The sequence below is a fragment of the Protobothrops mucrosquamatus genome, unplaced genomic scaffold (genome assembly GCF_001527695.2).
Source record: "Protobothrops mucrosquamatus isolate PMUCROS unplaced genomic scaffold, P.Mucros_1.0 scaffold363, whole genome shotgun sequence".
Lineage (NCBI taxonomy): Eukaryota > Metazoa > Chordata > Lepidosauria > Squamata > Viperidae > Protobothrops > Protobothrops mucrosquamatus.
In genome coordinates, this window is record NW_015386697.1 from 475,025 (window position 1) to 494,272 (window position 19,248).

The 19,248-nt window shown below is 40.4% G+C and overlaps 1 protein-coding gene across 4 annotated transcripts in view; it reads left to right on the forward strand.

The window, feature by feature from the left end:
• The window catches only part of BICD1 (BICD cargo adaptor 1), a 108,765-nt gene that overhangs the window by 29,272 nt on the left and 60,245 nt on the right, over positions 1 to 19,248 (forward strand). For all 4 annotated transcript variants that reach the window (XM_029284074.1, XM_029284075.1, XM_015815669.1 and 1 more), the window contains exon 2: positions 10,021 to 10,233. In XM_029284074.1, coding sequence (XP_029139907.1) covers positions 10,021 to 10,233 — 213 coding nt within the window. The remainder of the gene's footprint in view (positions 1 to 10,020; positions 10,234 to 19,248) is intronic.

Genomic DNA, 19,248 nt, shown 5'->3' on the forward strand with positions numbered 1-19,248 from the left:
GTCATTTCAGTATATGAATCTTAATAATCAGAATCCTGATCAACATTACCATAATAGAAAGGACATTAAGAGAAAATGCAGACTTTACAGAGCTAAGACTTATACAGCAAAGAGATATAGGTAGTCTTGATTTACAATTGTTTTTTAAATGACCGTTCCAAATTAAGACAGCCTCAGAAAAAGTGACATACAATTTGTTCTTGTACTTAGAACCATCACTTATGACTGTTTGTTTAGTCCCAACAGTCACATGATTGCAATTGAGTGCGTGGCAATTGGCTGCAGTTGCAGCATCTTGAAGTTATGTGATCATGATTTGCGACCTTTTTTATGGGTTTTGGGCAAAAAAAAATGTCCATTGGGGAAACTGGATTCACTTAATGAATTGTGGATGTAACATATTTACTTTAACCTTGATCAAATAAACCAACTTTAAATTCTTTCCTTTGCTGTCTTGCGGTCTCCTCACAAGGAGCAACTGTCTGGAGTACTTGTGGGCAATCCTAAATCCTTCCCTTGACAGAGAGGGATCACAAAGAGCCTGTCCTCATGCCAACTCGTTATTCTGCCAGGTCTTCAGTTCACCATTTCTTCCCCTGAAGTCAAAAAAGAAATTGATTTTTGTTGAATAGCCATGGATTGTCAATGGATAGGCAGCAAAGATGTGTTTATAAGTTTTGATGAATCTTATTATACAAAAGTTAATTCAGGAAATGGAATGTTAATATATATATGTAAAAACAACAGTATTAAATAGAAATATATGTTAAGTGAAAATGAATGGACACATACATATTTTAAGAATCATAGTATGAACCTCAGTCAGATGCAAATTATATACTGTAAGTCTAAATTAATGTTTGCAACATGGTTGTAAGATTAAAAACAACTTGTCATGGCTACAAAACTCTACAAGTAATGTTGATGGGAAAGCACAATAAAGCTAATTTGCCAGAATTTACATAGCCTCAAGCAAGCAGAGTGGCAGAATGCACGCGTAATAAAGTTGCAAAATAGCATAGAAAATTTGATTACAGAGATGTGAATTTGTACTTAAAAAAACAAAGGATTCAGTCCGATTAAATGTTTCTCCTTGCAATAAACTGAGAGAATAAATATGTGATTGTTATTTAAAACCAAAATAAAAAAGAACAAACTTAATTTATCCTACCTAAGAGCATTTTGAAGCAAAGCTTATGCCTGCCTCTCTCTGTCTGTCTCTGTCTGTCTCTGTCTCTTTCTCTCTCTCTCTCTCACACACACACACAAATGAATAAAGTTACAGAACCCAATTATGAATCATAAAATCAGAAAGTTGGACACTATGGGATAATGCTGGGCTATCGAATAGGAATACAAAACTTACAAAATTTTGGACTTAAAAATAGAAAAATCAATTATAGTATTTTTTGTAGTATTTTATTAATTTTCTAATTTTACATTTAAGTATTTAAAAAACAATGTGGTGGCTGGGTTAATCGATAATTCAATAGCATACAAAAATCTTTAGTACAAATTTCAAAGTACCACATCAAATATTTCCTCTCTTTTTCCCTTAATATTTACTGTCTCATATTTGAACTAATACAGTTCTTATTATATCAATTGAGTAAAAATAGCATTATTACATTTATCAATAAATTTTTAGCTTATACATATCCTAGTTGCTTTTACATTCAATGTTTATAGACAATCAATGTCCTGTTATTAGTTTTTCCCAATTTTTAATTTCCCATCAATATTCAAATTTAACTTTTAATATTTATACTTCCAAGTTTTAAGTGACCAAAGTTTTCTTTATCTCAATTCATAACAAAATCTAGTATTCAAAATACACATCTTGCCTATTTGAGTATATTCTATTTTAATTAGTAATATAAAATCCTCTCTAATAAATCAGAACCCCAATTTTCTTCAGCCTTATTCTAGCTTTCTTCTTTTGCCAGCTCGCCTTCCATGTCAGTGCTTTTAAGTCATCAAATAGATCTCCCTCTGTTGTTATATATATTATTTGAAATAAGAGAGACCATCCAGTCGCCATTTTTTTTGGAAGGGCTAATGAATCGTCTCTCTATTATTCCAAATCCCCATAGTTGTCCTGATATGTTTGTCTTCCCTTCGGTCTATTCTTCTTGCTCCTCAAATTTCTTCTGATTTATATAGAAAGTCTTTTCCATTTTCAGTGTTATCAATCCCTTTTCTGGATTTTCTATTGACTGTATTTGTTGGTCAGTTGAATCCTCTATCATAGTATTTAATTGTTCCACTTCTTCTTTATCTTCTGCATAGTTGATTCTTTGATTGTGGTCAAAATTTGGGTTCGTATATCTAGGCTGACATTTTGTTCTTTTCTGTAGCATCTTATTTCATCACAAGCTGAAAGAATGGTTTCATGTATTTTTATAATCCTTTTTCCAATTTTATTTCTTTTTTGTAAATAAAAAACAAAGTCTTTTGTAAAGATAAGAATCTTTTGGTTCCCAAATTTTAGCATATAAATCCAGTTAGATTAAGGTTATTCTTTCAGTGTTTTAACTCCCCTGGTTAGTCAGTTGCCACTATTCTTAGAGTGTAGGATAGATGTTCACTTCCCTCTCACAGGGGGGAAGATGCTTTGGGCAGCTTTTACAGGAAAATAAAATACTTGGGATTGAAGAGAGATTCATCCAGTCTCATTTACGCTGCTTTAGAAGTGCCTGGTGGTAAGTTTGACTTCGGCTGTCTGCAGCCTAGTGACAAGCCATATTTCTATGACCGGTCTTTGGTCTGCCAGTTTGGAGGGCTGCCCGGATCGAGCGGAAGTGCTACCGCCATCCCGCAATCAAGCGGGGGTCCTCTCCTTGCTTGTCGCCCATACAGGGTGACTCTCGACCCTTTCCAGGGTCCCCCAGCGGAGCGAAACCTAACGCAGAAGACGGAGCTCGCCTTCCAGCGTCCGCGGCAGTCACGATGGCAAACCAGAAGTCATGAATTATAGTATTTTGATATTAATGCAAATCAGCCTAGTTTTACAAGTAAATATTTGATATGTCAGAAATCTACAAAGGAAAATAGAAAGTAATTGCCACATTGGTCAGAAGGGTTTATTGAAAATGAATTGAGTCATCCGAATTAGCAGCAGTTTCAGAGAATTAGCAGTTTCAGAACAGGCTATTGACACATAGTCAGATCAGAACCAGGAAGTCCTGAAAAATCTAAGAAAGAAAGTCTACTTGAAAGAATAACCTGAATGGTTAAAGTCCAGAGTCTGGTTTAGTGGTTAAGACACCAGGCTAGAAAACAAAAAACCATGAATTCAGGTCCCACCTTAGGCATGAAAGCCAGCTAGGTGACCTTGGGCCAGCCACTCTCTCTCACCTCACAGGGTTGTTGTTATGGGAAAAATAGGAAGAGGAAGGCGCTCACTGCCTTGGTTATGTATATATAAAAAATAAAGGTTGAATATAAATGAAATAAATAACTGATCCCAATTCATGAAAAGAAGCACAGAGATTGACTGCTGTCTTCCAGTGAAAAGATGACCAACTGACAACATGCCCAGGGAAGGATCCCTGAGCGGTTTTCCTCTGGAATGGAACTTCAACTTATTTCTTCAACTTACCAACAGAAGGAACCAGCATTTCTTTAGTTTATATGACTCTCCTGGGTTAGGGAAAGTCCTAAAATCATCTCACAAGATCCTCCAATACAGCAACAGGTCTGCAAGTAGCTAAATCCATCTCACGTTTCTTGCTTACAGTCACTATTCACAAGACATAATGACTCATCTAGCACATGCAGATTTTGTGATGGCCAATCACTGTTTGTGCCAGAGAAGTTTTAATTGCTTACTTCCAGGCTCCTTGGAATCAGCCATTTTCACCTTTTAATGATGCAATTTATGTGGATTGACAAGTGAATTTTTAATCCTCAATGACACATTAATTACCCCTAGCTAATTTTTGCAGGGCAATGTCTTCTGGGCAATTCTTTACATTAGAGATGGAAATCATGTGACCTTTTAATGCTCTTTCAGGTGTCAATTGTACTGACTTAAGGAGAAAGGACATCCTGTAGTTCAGCGGCCCCCAACCTTTTGGGCACCAGAGACCAGTTCCACGGAGAAAGGTTTTTCCATGGACCAGAGGAGATGTGGTTTCATATGCTGCCAGCATCCTGCAGATGGGGCTTTGCTCGTTTGCATGGCCCGGTTGCTGGCATGCTGCGGTTCGGTGCCGGTCCACGGACCAGGGGCTGGGGACCCCTACTGTAGTTGGTATCAGGACAGAGCCAGAACATAATAGTAGGGCATTGTCCCAGATGGTATCTCTGGGCTGAGAAGATGTGATTGAGCTGGTTCTGAAAGTGCAGGCAATGATTAGACTATGCAAGGTGTTTGATGAGCATTTTGCTTAATCTTGGTTTTTGGATAAACTCATCCCCCAGAAATGGGTGTTATGTGTTCTGCTCATTTACGGCTTAGCTGATCTGAACTCATCAAAATAAAGTATGTTCAATAAACTGTGGTTAAGCAAACCATGATTTATGTTATGTGATTTTTTTTACAGATGTATGAATTAAATTAAATAACAATATAATAATAAACAATTATTCACCCTTGGTTGGTCCATTAAATATATTAATCTCTTTCAAATCACAATGGTTGCATTTACAGTATATACAGCATATTAAACTATAATAAACAAATGGCCATGGATTATTTGTTTATGTCCTATTTTTCTTATTTTATAAACAAGGTGGTGAACATATCTAATACTCCAGGTACAGTAAGTAGATTAAGTATGCCAGGTTAGAGCTATGGAAATGTAAACGTATATTAATTATGGATTTGTCTCTAATAGCTTAAAAGTATAATGGAAAGGATATCAAACTTCCCTACCATTCAATTTCCCTTGTTTCTCAGGCAGGTCCCAATCTCACAGTCATTTCAAGGGCAAAAGGTGAGAAATTACTCTAAAACAAAAGTTAACAAACTTGATCAATGGATTGAAATTGTCCAAAGGTGTCAACATATTCAGGTAAACATTTGTTTCAGGAAGCCAGATTTTCATCTATTAGTAAACAAAATTTCCTTTCTTCCATGAGATTGCCATTTCTATCTATAATGCTAATTGAGAAGGAAATTAGCAGTAAACTACAGCTCAGCAGGGTAGCTGACTTTAGAGAAGGTTGGCCAACTGTGGTCCCTTATGGTCTTCAACTTCCGGGAATTTTGGGAGTTGAAGTCCACAGGTTGTAAAGGAGTCATAATTGCCCATTCCTGCCCTATAGGTTACCTGGCCCTAGAGTGCCCCCTTTTGAAGAACTGGTCAACTTTCTAAGGATCCTAAAAGGCGGGCTCTTTTCGCTTACCTTCAGAGAACAAAGGCAAGGTTTTCCTATATAGGGGGTTTGTGGGAGAGAGCTCAGGGTATCCACCTCTGATTGCTGACCTGATACTCTGTATTGTGCTCTTGGAAAACCTTCAACTTTTATGCCTCATCTAGATATCCCATTGGACCTTCAAGGGTAGATTTGTGAAGTCGGGGAGAGGAAATTGGAGCCAACAGCAGTATGAATTTACATTTTTGGAAGTCAGTAAACCCTCCCCCCCCAGAGAAGGAAATATTTGGGGGGACATTAAAAAAGACAGAATATTATATTTTCCCAAGGGAATCGTGGAGAAAAAAATCTTAGGGGAGGTAGAAACCAGCTCCCAGTGTCCTCCCCCTCCCAGCAGGCCAGCTTTTAGAAATGCAGATTTGGGGCCACCTATTCATAAGCAAAATGCCTTCAGCTCAGGAATTCTGGGAGTTGAAGTCCACGAGTCATAAAAGAGCCAAGGTTGCCTACCCCTGGTCTAGGTGGTGGCTCAGGATTCCAAAGACAAACAAACTCACTTGGGATTCCAGGAATAAAGTTTTATTGGAACAAAACGTTTGCAAAGGCTGGTGGACTTAATGATGCAGGAGAATAAGCCGCACGCACAATTTTTAAAAGCATACATTTATACCCTTTCCCAAACCATATTCCCCCACCCCTATTGCACGCAACAGCCCACCTGCTCATCTTGGTCAGCTAAACTGAAGTGCCTAAACCGAATACATTTCCTTTTCCCCTCCCAGGAAGACCCTTGCACCTGCTATACCTATTGTGCTTAATCATGACCTACGTTTTGCTAGCATAAGCTCTATCTTTATTTTTGTATTTCCTCTGCTTGCTTCCTAAGAATTAGTTACATGTCTGATATCAAAGCAACAATCTCACATATGTCAAATTCTTACTTCTAAAGGCTCAAGTAACTCCATTTTGCAACTATTAAGCATACTGCTTAAGTTTCAGCTAGGCCATTAGGATTAAATTTCTTCATAGGATACTGCTAATGTTTTGCTGCACCGGCCTATATGTCTCTAAAATAAATGAGTTTGTACTTTCACATCACCCACCTTGGAAGGATATCTGTTCTGTATTCATTAAACAATTTCTGATCTATTATATTATCCCTTACAGCAGAGGTCCCCAACCTTTTGGGCACCAGGGACCGGTTCCGTGGAGAGAAGTTTTTCCATGGATCAGAGGGTGCGTGGTTTTGTGTGCTGCCTGCATCCCACGGATGGGGCTTTGCTTGTTTGTGTGGACTGGTTGCTGACATGCCGTGGCCCCATACTGGTCCACGCATCGGGGGTTGGGGACCCTGTCTTACAGGGCCCAATACTCAAGTCTGTCAAGATCCTTCTGACTCTTGAGTCTGTCTTCCAAAATGTTAGCAATTCCCCCCAACTTTGTGCCATCTGCAAATTTGATGAGCGCCCCTTCTATCCTCTCATCTAAGTCATTTATAAAGATACTGAAGAGCACTGGGCCCAAGACAGAACCTTGAGGTACCCAGCTGCATGCTTCTCTCCACGTAGTTCCATTAAGTATCACATGCTGAGTGTAGTTGGTCAGCCAACTGAAAATCCATCTGGTGGTGGTACTGTTTACCCACGTTACTTTATCTTACCAAGAAATAGGTTACAGTTTACTTTATCAAATGCCTTACTGAAGTGTAAATATATTATATTCACAGAATTTCCTTGATACACTAATTTAGTCACTTTATCAAAGAAGATAACAAAATTTGTTTGGCATGACCTGCTTTTAACAACACCATGTAGGCTTCTAGTTCATTGCTAGGTGCTCACAGATCTGCTGCTTGATTACCTTTTCTAGGGCTTTCCAGGCTAATTGATCTGTGGTTTCTTGGATCCACTTTTCTCATTTTTGAAGGTTGAAACAACATCAGCTTTTTTCCAGTCCTCTGACAGTTCCCCATGCTCCAGGACCTCTGAAAGGTCCCTTCCAACTGTGATGTTCTGATATTTTTTTTACTCTAGTCTGTCTACTAGCTGAGGATGTTTTTGGCCTTCTATTATTGGATTATGCTTACAACAAGGAAAGGAAGATCTGTATCTTAATATAATAATGTCGGTTCCAGTCAGTAACTGGCTCCCAAATAGGCAAATGTGCATATCATGTAGCAAAGGAAGCCACATTTCTTCCTTTTTGCTATAGAAAAGAGATTCTGCTAACCATAGATAAGGAAGTTTGGTGTAATTTTGATATAAGAGAACATTTAAACAGGATACAAAAGAACAATGTCATGCTAGGAGGAACAGGATATGCAGACCAGATATTCATGCTGGTAGAACAAAAAGTATTGAGATAAGTGATGCATTCTGATTGGCTGAATTATTAAAAGACATATAAAAGAATGGAGAAAACCATTCTCTGGAGCAGCCTCCAACTCAAAGCAACTTTGGGTGAATAAATACATTTTGACTCTCCACTGATTGTCTGGTGATTTCTATTAAATTCACAGCTTTGGAACGAACAGAGACTAGACTAGAAGACCTTCAAGGTCCCTTCCAGCTATTATTATTATTATTATTATTATTATTATTATTATTAGTAGTAGTAGTAGTAGTAGTAGTAGTAGTAGTAGTAGTAGTAAGAAAAGAAAGGAATCTCATCCTTCTGAAAAAGTGTAAAGCCTATAGGATCTTTTTTAACACTGATTTCTTTTGATCAGAAACTTAGGTGTTTTATAATTATTCAGTCAGTATTGAATAAATGATATCATCCATTCTAAACCATGCAAATTGTGGAACTCTCTTTGATCATACTGAAATTCTTATCCATATACAAATAATCAAGATATTTATACTTTTATAATGGTTTCATCTTAATTATCTTTTATGCTTCTTGTTCAATTGTTAGTTTTGCTATGACTTTATGTGCTGTATATTAAAATAAAATGTATTATTTTTATTGGATTTATTTAGCTTTTATGGTGCTGATTTTCATTTGTTTTCAATTGTATTTTATAAAATTGATGAGAGAACTTTGTTTAAATAATAAATAATGCCATAAAGATATATTTAAATTTTATGATCATTATTAATTTCAGTTCTGCCTTTACAAAACAAAATGTTGCTCATCATACTTTGTGTTGCCATGTAGCTTGAGGTCTTGCTAGAGAAACAATTAATAGATTAGTTATTTAAAATAGTGTCTGTTGTTTTAAAATTAATATTCAATCTGCTTGCTGACATTGGATTTTATCTGAATCCAGTAGCTGTATGTGCTTTAAATTTTGGTGGTTGAATTCCAAGATTCTAGGTGGATCACATTAATGAAGCCAATGAGTTTGTTTAAGACTCATTTCTCCTTTGTGGACTAAGAAAGCAGTAAAATGTTGCAAATTCCCAGAAGCAGAAGCAATATACAAGATTAACTTGCTGTTGTTAACGACAATGAACAAAGCTGAATGCAAGAGACCAATAAAGACAGAATGATGAACTTTTGGTCCTATGGATTGTTTTTATTGTTAGTTCTTACATCCAAGTGATATGGCCAGCCATGGAAGTTATTGCTGACCTGCCCAAATTTGGAGGAATTTGGTTGGTGAAACTATTGTTAATATTCCGGTTTTTTAAAAAACCTGTTCTTAATAGCTCCACAGTTTATAAATACATTATCTACTTTCTTTTAAAATAGTCAACATGACTCTAAGGCAGCGGTTCTCAACCTATGGGTCGCGACCCCATTTGGGGTCGATGGACCATTTCACGGGGGTCGCCAAGCAAGGCTGTCCGCCATTTTTTTTGTCCGCCATTTTTTCCCCCTTTTCCGGCGGGTGCCTTACCTCCCTTGGGCTGGGCCAGCTGGTGGTCGGCCTGCTTCGTCTCTGCCACTTGCCAGCTACGCCTCGGCCAGCGCAGGGGGCGGAAACACGCATGCGCGGCGCTCCCGGGCAGGGAAAGTTCTCGACTTACGACCGGTTGGGTAGTCCTCGACTTACAACCGGTTTAGTCCTCGACTTACGACTGGTTTAGTCCTCGATTTACGACCGGTTGGGGGTCGCGGCATTAAAAAGGCTGAGAACCACTGCTCTAAGGAGTAAAGGTTGTGAGTGCTTCATCACTGGAAGCTTTCAAGAAGAGACTGGACAGCCACTTGTCAGAAATGGTATAAGGTCTCCTGCTTGAGCAGGAGGTTGGACTAGATGACCTACAAGGTCCCTTCCAACTCTGTTATTCTGCATTCTGTAAAATAGTCAACATGATTCTAAGGAGCAAAGGTAGTCCGACTTACAACCATTCCAAATTACAACAGCACTGAAAAAAGTGGCATACGACTAATCCTTGCACTTATAACTATCAGCATCCCCATGGTCACATGATCAAAATTTGAGTGCTTGGCAACTGGCATGTATTTACGACAGTTGCAGAGTTCCAGGGTCACATGATCGCCATTTGCGACCTTCCCATTGGCTTCCAACAAGCAAAGCCAATGGAGGAAACTGCATTCACTTAATGACCTCATGATTCATTTAACCACAGCGATTCACTTAACAATTGTGGCAAAAAAGGCTATAAAATCAGGTGCAACTCATTTAACAACTGCCTTGCTTAACAACAGAAATTCATAAATTGAGGACTACCTGTTCACTTGTATGTTTACTTAATTATTTAATGGGCTCTTATTTTAATCTTGCAGGCCTTTGGACACTCATTCTCAGTCCACCGTAAAGTAGCAGAAGATGGTGAGACCAGGGAAGAGACACTCCTTCAGGAGTCGGCATCAAAGGAAGCTTATTACCTTGGGAAGATTTTGGAAATGCAGAACGAGCTGAAACAAAGTAGAAGTGTGGTTACCAACATTCAAGCAGAGAATGAACGGTTGACAGCAATTATGCAGGACTTGAAAGAGGTAAATCAGGTTAAGAACACGTGAAACATATTTTAATTTAACGTAGTTTGAAAACACATGATTTAAAGATAGGATGCATAAGTTCCCTGAACTGGATTTACTCACATACTCTTGTTTCTCAAGAAATGCCTACAAGTAGTCCTCAATTTGGTGACCATTCAAAATTACAATATACCTTTAGATGGGATATTATATTATTAACTAGATGTTTGAATATGGTGGAGGATAATTGCTAGAAATAGAAGTACTATCATAATGTTGAAAGAAAAGTCTTCATTCTGGTTCATCCAAGCCGGGGATAAATAAACAACATGGCGACTGCTTTGGGAAGAAGGTTACAGTTTATTGAAGAGCCAAACTGAAAGATGGTTCTGGCAGGAAGGAGGAGAAAAATCAAGGGCTGAGCACATGTGGAGTAGGTTTTTATATCCTCTGAAAGCCTTTTGTTTGGAATAATTTCCTGTTCCTGTGGCATGAGCTTTGAACTGAGTCTGAGTGTGCTTTTCTAAGCCTTGGTATCTGTGGTTTAATCCTATTATGTCCCAAAAGTCATATCCTGCTTCCCTGGGGCTGGGCTAATGACTTTTAGAGTTTGGGTGAGGTATGCAGATTTTAGGTCTTTGTCTTCTTGAGTTTCTGGCTCCAACTTTCTGATGGTTACATCTGCATTTCTATAGGGCTGGCTCCTGCTTGGAACAGAGAGATTTGGGGGCAGGGTTGGTTTCTGCTTTTAAAAATCCTTTTGAGGAAATATATTTTTCTGCCCTTTTAATATTTCCTTCTCTGGGGCTCTGACTTCCCTCAATAACTAGAAAGATAAGATTTGTAACTAGAATATTAGATTTTGGTATAAGAAGGGAAACAGGAAAACGCTAAGAAGTTTGAATAAGGGAAGCTTTTAGTTACCCAAATATAACTTACTTTGAAATTATAAACAGTAGAGACATTTTGAACACTGATGAGAAATTAAAATTAAAAAACAAAACAGGATACTGATTGAATATATGGATATTAAGTGCAAATGCAATTAAGATATGTTTTGGTTAGAAAAGTTACGGTATCTAAAATTATAGTCAAGTAATCTGTATGCTGCTTGCACTTTTCCCTATACATAAATGTTTCCATATATTTTTCATGTTTCAAATAATCTTTTAAATCTACAGACAATAAATTGGAGAAGGAAAAGAGATGGACAAGAAACTATTAATTACTTGCTTTAAATGAACTCATTTTTCAGTGTATGTAAATTAATGGGTCACATAAGCCAGGTTTCATTAATTATTTTAACGTGTGAAGGCTGAAGTAGAACTTAACCCAGTTTGGACAAAATGAGAACTTCTGGTAAATTGGAAGTAAATTCTTCAATCTTTGCTTAAGTTTCTTGCTGTTTCTCCTTTAAATCAAGTTTAAAGCGGGCCATTGAGAATGCCTCTAATTGATAAGATTATGAGAATTCAGCTGGATCAGACCTCTGACCTGGCCCACAAAAGACATTTCAGGTTACATACAGAGCAACTATATGTTTTGAGGAATGTTACAAATACAAAGAGGAAAGTGATAGCTCTCTTGCTTAGTGGTGGCTGGCATTGACAGCATAATTACTAGGAATTGGGACATCACATCCTGTCATTAAACTGTCTACTCTAGCCTCTTGGATTTATCTAGTTCTCTTTTAAAACCGTTTAAATTTATGACCATCAGCACATCTGCTGGCAGCAAATTCCACAGCTAACTATGTGTAGTATTTCTTTTATTCGTCCTGAATCTCAGATTTAATCTTGCCTATTCTTTGGCTACTTTTATGTCACTTTATTGAAGAGAAAATAATAATCTATAAAGACATACAATGGAGATCATGCTATGCATTATAATGAATGCCTTTACTTATCTACTCCCCCCCCCCCCCGGAGGTTAAGTTCTGTACCTTAATTCCCTTTTTGACTGAAATCCCAAACCTCATTATTAGAGCAAACAAGTTCTTGGCTCTTGTTTTCTGATTTAATGGGTTCTTCTGTGACTTGCCCTACTATTCTTAGGAGAAAAGCAGAATATGGAAAGGAGTTGGCACTGTCTGTTTAATGGCATTATTGTGTGCTAGGCAAGCTGTTTATTTTTAGTAATTCTCAACAGCCAGGTCTGTCAGCATTCAAGGAAGGGGATACAAAGGTTATATTTGGAGGTTATTTGGACTCTTTCATTGTGATGGTCAAATCTGCCAAAGCTTTAGGATTGAATGTGTTTTATTCTTTTAGTTGACCAGTGCTTTAAATGCTTCAGATATAGAGGAGCAATTGCTTATCCATAATTACAGCTTGCCTGTGTGCTTCTTTAAAAGTAACAATGCTGAATGGATATCAGTGAATGATTGTTTTGTTAATCTTGTCTTATAAAATTCATATTCTTCCTTGAGGCCAACATATTATATATATTCTTTTCAATAATATGTTAATTGTTCATTTGATTTTTTTTAAAAATTATTACTGTTCGTCGCACAATTAACTAGAAGTTCAGACCGGATTTGGCATTTTTGTCCACCTTTTGAGTCCTTCCCAAGGACCTGGGATAGGCATTATTATTTTTATTATGCACCAAAGGGTGAAATCAATTTTTGGCAGCTGGTGCTGGCCTTCTTTTTCATCAAGTTCTTCCCAAAACCTAGAATATTGTAATGTATCGGTGAATGCCCGGATGTCATTAATTGCAGTTTAAGCTAAATGTCTTATTACCTTGCTGTATCCTAGTAACGGGCCCGCTTGCAAAGTTTCTAAGCAAAATAGCAAGACCACAATCCTTCAGCTCTAGGTTTGCAAGATCGTATCTCGTTATCTTAACCAACACTTCAAGCTTGTGGTCTCCATTGGTGAGCAGCTGTGTTTATCTAATCTTAACAGCTAATCCTAACAACATTTATCAAGGCACGAATAGAATGAATAATATAGAATAGTTTTAACTTCAGCGGCTTCGTGACTTATTTGAAAAAACCCTTAATAATTTATGTATAGGTTAATAGATTCATACGCCAGGCGCAGGCCCTCACAAGCAGTGTGGCCTTTTGTATGGAAATTTTGTCAATATGCAGATTTTCCAAATGTCAACCAAGACTTTTGGGTATGGCTTCCAGTGTGCTGATAACCACTGGCACCATCATTGCCGATTTATGCCATAAATTTTAGATTTTCAGATCTTGATACTTCATGATCTTCTCCAATTCTTTGTCTTCTGTTCCTTCCAGAGTTGTTTGGATAGTGAGATGGGGAGCATATAAATTTCATAAAAATAAATAAATTAAAAATATTGTTCTATCCCCTGATGGGGGCGGCATGATGGCTCAGAGGTTCAGATGCTGAGCTTTTCGGCTGGAAAGATGGCATCCCAGGTTTGAGACCCGAGTGTCATGTGATTGGGTGAGCTCTTGTCCTCATCCCAGCACCTGTCAACCTAGCAGTTTGAAAACATGTAAATGCGAATAAATAAAAAAGGTAACACTTTGGTGGGAAGGTAACAGCACTCCGTGATATCATGCTGGTCACCTGACCATGGAAATGTATTCGGACAGCACTGGCTTTGAAACAGAGATGAACACCACCCCTATAGTCGGCAATGACTAGCAAAGCAAAATCCGTAGGGACTCCTTTTTTGTTTTTTACTATCTCCTGATATTGCCACATTAATTGTCCACACTTTCTTCTTTTCAACCGCAGTTAAATCTTTTGAATTATGCACCAAGACTTCCCACCAATTTATCATTACTAGCAAATGATATTTTTTCATAGTTGTTTAGTGAATCATTTTGATGACAGTGTTATGTCATTGTTTGTAGTTTGCGTAATCTTCGTGCCTGAGCTAAGTATATGATCGGCTATTTCTTCTGCTTCTTCGCACAATCTATCCTTTGTATCATTTCATGATATATATATTTTTAATTTGGGCCTTGATTGTGTTACTTTGGATAGCTTTGCTCTTGAGCAACCAAAATCAAGCCTTCACTTACTTTTTCAAATGTTCCATTTGTAAGACATTGCCAGATTTTAACTTTATTTACCTTTCCTTCAGGCTTATTATTATGGTTAGTCATGCAGTCACCCAGGTGTTCAGACTGGATTTGGATTTTTTGTGTGCCTAATCAAATCTTTTCCAAGACTTTGATGGTTTACAGATATCATTGCGGGATGGAAGCTGTTCCAAGTAAAGCTGCCTTTTGCAATTGATTGATGGTGATTTTGTCAATGCCAATAGTGTTTACATAGTGCTCCAATTGTTTTGCGATTGCTCCCAAGGTACCTATTATTGTTATTTGAAATTAATTGGCTACTTAACTCCAAGAATATAACAACATTAGTCCACAACTCTCTATCAGGGGTCTCCAACCTGTGGGCTGCGGCCCACAGGTGGGCTGTGAGGGGCTTGCAACCGGGCCACGGATACAGCCAGTAAGCGCACAGGCACATCCTCATTTGCCCAAGCAGTGGGCAAGAGTGCAGGCACCCAATTTAAGTTAGTGGTTGGCATGCATGCACGCCATTCACGCAAATGGAGCTGCACTGCTTACATGGAACCATCCCCTCTCCCTCCCCCACCTGCCGGTCCGCAGACTCAGAAATGTTGGGGAACTTTGCTCCAGGTGGAGTACAGAATAATAAAAACGCAATATAAAATATCAATGCAATAGTACACTCTGTAACAAAATTGTAATGATACAAACATTATTTTAGCTGCTTAATTGTATAAAAGTCCTTTTTAGAAAATCTAAGTTTAACCTGTGCTCCAAAAAGCTTTAAGAGTGAGGGTAAAGGTCTTTACGGAACCTATCAAGTCACTAGAGATTTTCTTAATGACATATTTGGATCATAGCCAGTTTTAATAACATGGTTTCAAGGAGAAAATGCATTCTTTAAATAGAAGATGAGTGACAGGTTGTTACTCCAAGAAGGCACATTACAAAATGTACAGAAGTATTTTTTTTCAAAAATAAATGCAACTTCGGGAATGTCAAAGACAACCATATGGTAAAACTTTTATGAAAGAATTCTCATGAAATTTGCAATTGTACAAAATGATGTATAAAGATAGAGCTTATGCTAGCAAAAGATAGGTCATGGTTAAACACAATAGGTATAGCACAGGGGTAGGCAACCCAAAACACTCAAAGAGCCACTTGGACCCGTTTCCCAACGAAAACAAAACGCTGGGAGCCGCAAAACCCTTTTGATATGTAAAATGAAGGTAACACTGCATATATCCTTTTTTACCTTTAGTGTGTGTGTGTGTGTGTGTGTGTGTGTGTGTGTACAGGGCCTTTTTTGTCATTTTATTTTACAAAAAAAGCACTATATATATAAAATAAAGGTAAAAAAGGATATGTGCAGTGTTATCTTCATTTTAGATGTCAAAAGGGTCTCTCTGTCTGTCTCTCTTTCCTCTCTCTCCCTCTCCCTCTTTCCTCTCCCTCTCTCTTTCTCTCTCTTTTTCTCTCTTTCCTCTTCCTCTCCCTCTTTCTCTCTCTTTCCTCTCTCTCACTCTTTCCTATCCCTCTTTCTCTCTTTCCTTTTTCTCTCTTTCCTCTCCCCCTCTCTTTCTCTTTCTCTCTTTCTCTTTCTCTCTCTCTTTCCTCTCTCTTTTTCTTCTCTCTCTCTCTTTCCTCTCTCTTTCTCTCTCTCTCCTCTTTCTCTCTCTCTCTCTCTCTCTCTCTCCAGGTGAGGAGAGAGAGAGAGAACGAAAGGCACACGGCGCCGAAGAGGCGGGGAGGCGGAGCAGGAGAGGAGGTAGCGGCTCTGGTGGTGGCACGGTGGCGGCCACTGCAGCATCGTCAGGGGTCCACGCCGCTCTCGGCCCAGCTGCCGCCCCGCCGCATCCTTGGCCATCGCAAGAGGAGGGCGCCAAGGGGACGCTGCTCTCCCTGCAGCGCGGGTGCACCATGGGCAGCCGCGCCGGCAACGGGGAGTGCCGCCGTGGGGACGAGGAGGGTCCTGACCCGCTGCCAGCCTCACAGCCCAAGGTCTCTTTCTACTGCAGCACCGAGGGCGGTGGCGATGGCGGCTCCCTGAAAGCGGCCGAGGAAGGTGCTACCAATGGGGCCGAGGTGAGGCCGGGTGGCAGAGAGCCCTGTGGTAGCGGCGGCAGCAGGAGGACGGCGAAGGGGCGTGACTGCCTGGTCACTGCCACCTCTCTGGCCTCAGTCAGCGTGACCGGCAGCGGCGGCGGCTCCCCGAAAGCGGCCGAGGAAGGTGCCTTCGATGGGGCTGAGGTGGGGCTGGGTGGTGGAGAGCCCTGCAGCAGCGCCGGCAGCAGGACGGTGAAGAGGTGTGGCTACCCAGTTGTCGCCGCCTCTCCGACCTTGCTCAGTGTGACTGGCAGCAGCGGCAGCGATGACAACAGCGGGAGGACAGCGAAGGGGCGCAGCTGCCCGGTCGCCGCCGCCTCTGGCTTCGCTCAGTATGAGCGGCAGCGGCGGTGGGAGGACGGCGAAGGGCAGCAGCTCTGGCTCCCTGATAGCCGAGGAAGGCGCCACCTATGGGGCCAGGTGGGGTTGGGTGGCAGAGAGCCCTGCGGCAGCGGCGGCAGCGGGAGGACGGCCAAGAGGCGCTGTGCAGCAGGTGGGGAATGGGCTGTGTAGGTGCCGCGGGGGAATCTCGAAAGAGGCCACGGAGATCTGCTGCCCGCAAAACGGCCGAAAGGCGTGGGCGAAGAGGGGAAGCTACCGAGACCCCCGGCAACCCCCCCAGATGAACAGAGGCGGCGGCGGAGCAGGGCGAGGGGAGACCCGCCGGGCAGGGAAAGGCATCCTGAGACTGGCCACCTGCGGCTCTTTACCCAGGTTCTGCCACCTTTCCAGCAATCCTCCCGGCTCTTCCTCCGCTGCTACCACGTGCAGTCCGAAGAAGGAAAGAGGTTTGTGGGACTTTGTGAGAAGTTTGAATTGATTGGTTGAACTTTTTTAGTCCCACTTTTTTTTTTCAGACTGCACATGGTGGCTAAGGACAGGCAGCCGCAGGAGACGGCTCTAAGAGCCGCATGCGGCTTTGGAGCCGCGGCTTGCCGATCCGTGGTATAGCAGGTGCAAGGGTCTTCCTGGGAGGGGGAAAGGAAATGTATTCTGTTTAGGCCCTTTGGATTAGCTGACCAAGATAAGCAGGTGGGCTGTTGAGTGCGTTAGGGGTGGGAGAAATCAGCTTCGTGAAAGGGTATAAATGTATGCTGTTGAAAATTGTATGTGTGGCTTATTCTCCTGCGCAAGTTAAGTCCACCAGCCTTTGCAAACGTTCCAATAAAACTTTGTTCCTGGAATCCCAAGTGAGTTTGTTTCTCTTTGGAATCCTGAGCCATGTTCCAGTCACTATTGACTTTCCGTATATGATCAAACAGCTTCATTGTGTTTCTTTCATGCTGACCATTTATTTATTTATTTGTAAAATTTATTGGTCTCTCATCTTACCACAGGGTAACTCTGGGTGGTTTACAAACTTAAAAATATAAAAACTATACAAAAGCTAAACTATACAAAGCTAAAGACATAAATAAACTACTATGACGAACCAACTATTGTGGCACAATTAAAAGATGGGGAGGGCAGGAGCAGGATGGGAGTGCATGAGATCTGTTGTTAATTGACCAAATACCTCCATTGTGATGCTCCCCCCACTGGAACCCTAAGTCAACTGGCAGAGCAAGGTCTTCAAGCTCTTGTGAAAGATCAGGAGGGGGGAGCCGACTTCACTCCAGGGGGCAAGATGTTTCAAAAGGCAGGAGCCATAGCAGAGAAGGCCCTCCTCCTGCACCCTGCCAGCCAGGACCCTCAGGCCAATGGGGCCTGCAGCATGCCTCCTCTGCTGGCATCGGTTGTATGTATGTAGGCAAGGCGAGGCAGGGGCACCATCAGCCCCCCCATACAGAGGCCAGCGAGCGCATGGGTGCTGGGATGTATCCGGTCACGTGGAACCTCGGCGAGTTAGCGGGCAGCTGGTTGAAGAAGGACAGTAGCCATCTCCGGGGCATGGCGCGCGTGCCCACGGAGAGGGCTCTGAGTGTCGCCTCTGGCATGCGTGCCATTTTATTTATTTATTTATTTATTTATTATTTATATTTTTACCCCGCCCTTCTCCCTGCGGACTCAGGGCGGCTTACAGCCTTTTAAAAACAAATACATAAATACAAAAAATACTAAAGTTAAAATGTTAATTAAGATGAAATATTATTAGGCCTTGTTATAGGTTCACCACCACTGAGTTAGGTGATACTTAAAAAGAAAATTCTTCCATTTTTCATCTTTGAACTCTTTGAATTTTCTTGGTTCATTTACAAGAAACTTTGCTACTTTATTTTGTCTTTTAGCATAACAAAATACTGAAACATGTGACCGTGACTCAACGGTTTTTCTTTCCATTATATTCAATTTCTCTTGAAGAAATGTTTGGAATATGTTGCTGGGTTTCAGTCTACTGCTGTGCAGATAGTTAACTGTGGAGGGGTGGGAAGAAAATCAAACCTTCCCTTTCCTTCAGTTTCCCTTGTTTCCCAGGCAAGGGTGCTTCATACTCATTTCCAGGACAAAATGTGAAAAATTATACAAAAACAACAAAAGCTAACAAAGAGATTGAAGAGATTGAAATTGGCCAAAGGCAATATCTCATTCAGGTAAACATCCTTTTCAGGATGTCAGAGATTCTGCCTATTAAAAAAACAAAATCTCCTTTCATGAAATTGTCATTGTTCTTTATAATGCTAATTGAGAGGGAAATGAGCAGAAAAGTAAAACTCAGCAGGGTAACTGACCTTAGAGGTTATCTGACCTAGACTGCCCCCTTTTGGAGAACTTGTCAATTACATTTTTAAAGTATCTCTAACGGGTGAGCTCTTTCTATGGAACTCCAGAGAACAAAAGCAAGGGTTTTTTTGTATGAAAAACTTGTGTGGCAAGGACTTAGGGTGGCCACATCCAATTGCTGATCTGATACTCTCCCTGTATTCTGCTATCGAACATAAATTTCATCTCTGCTTCAAGCAATGCCAATGCTTTGC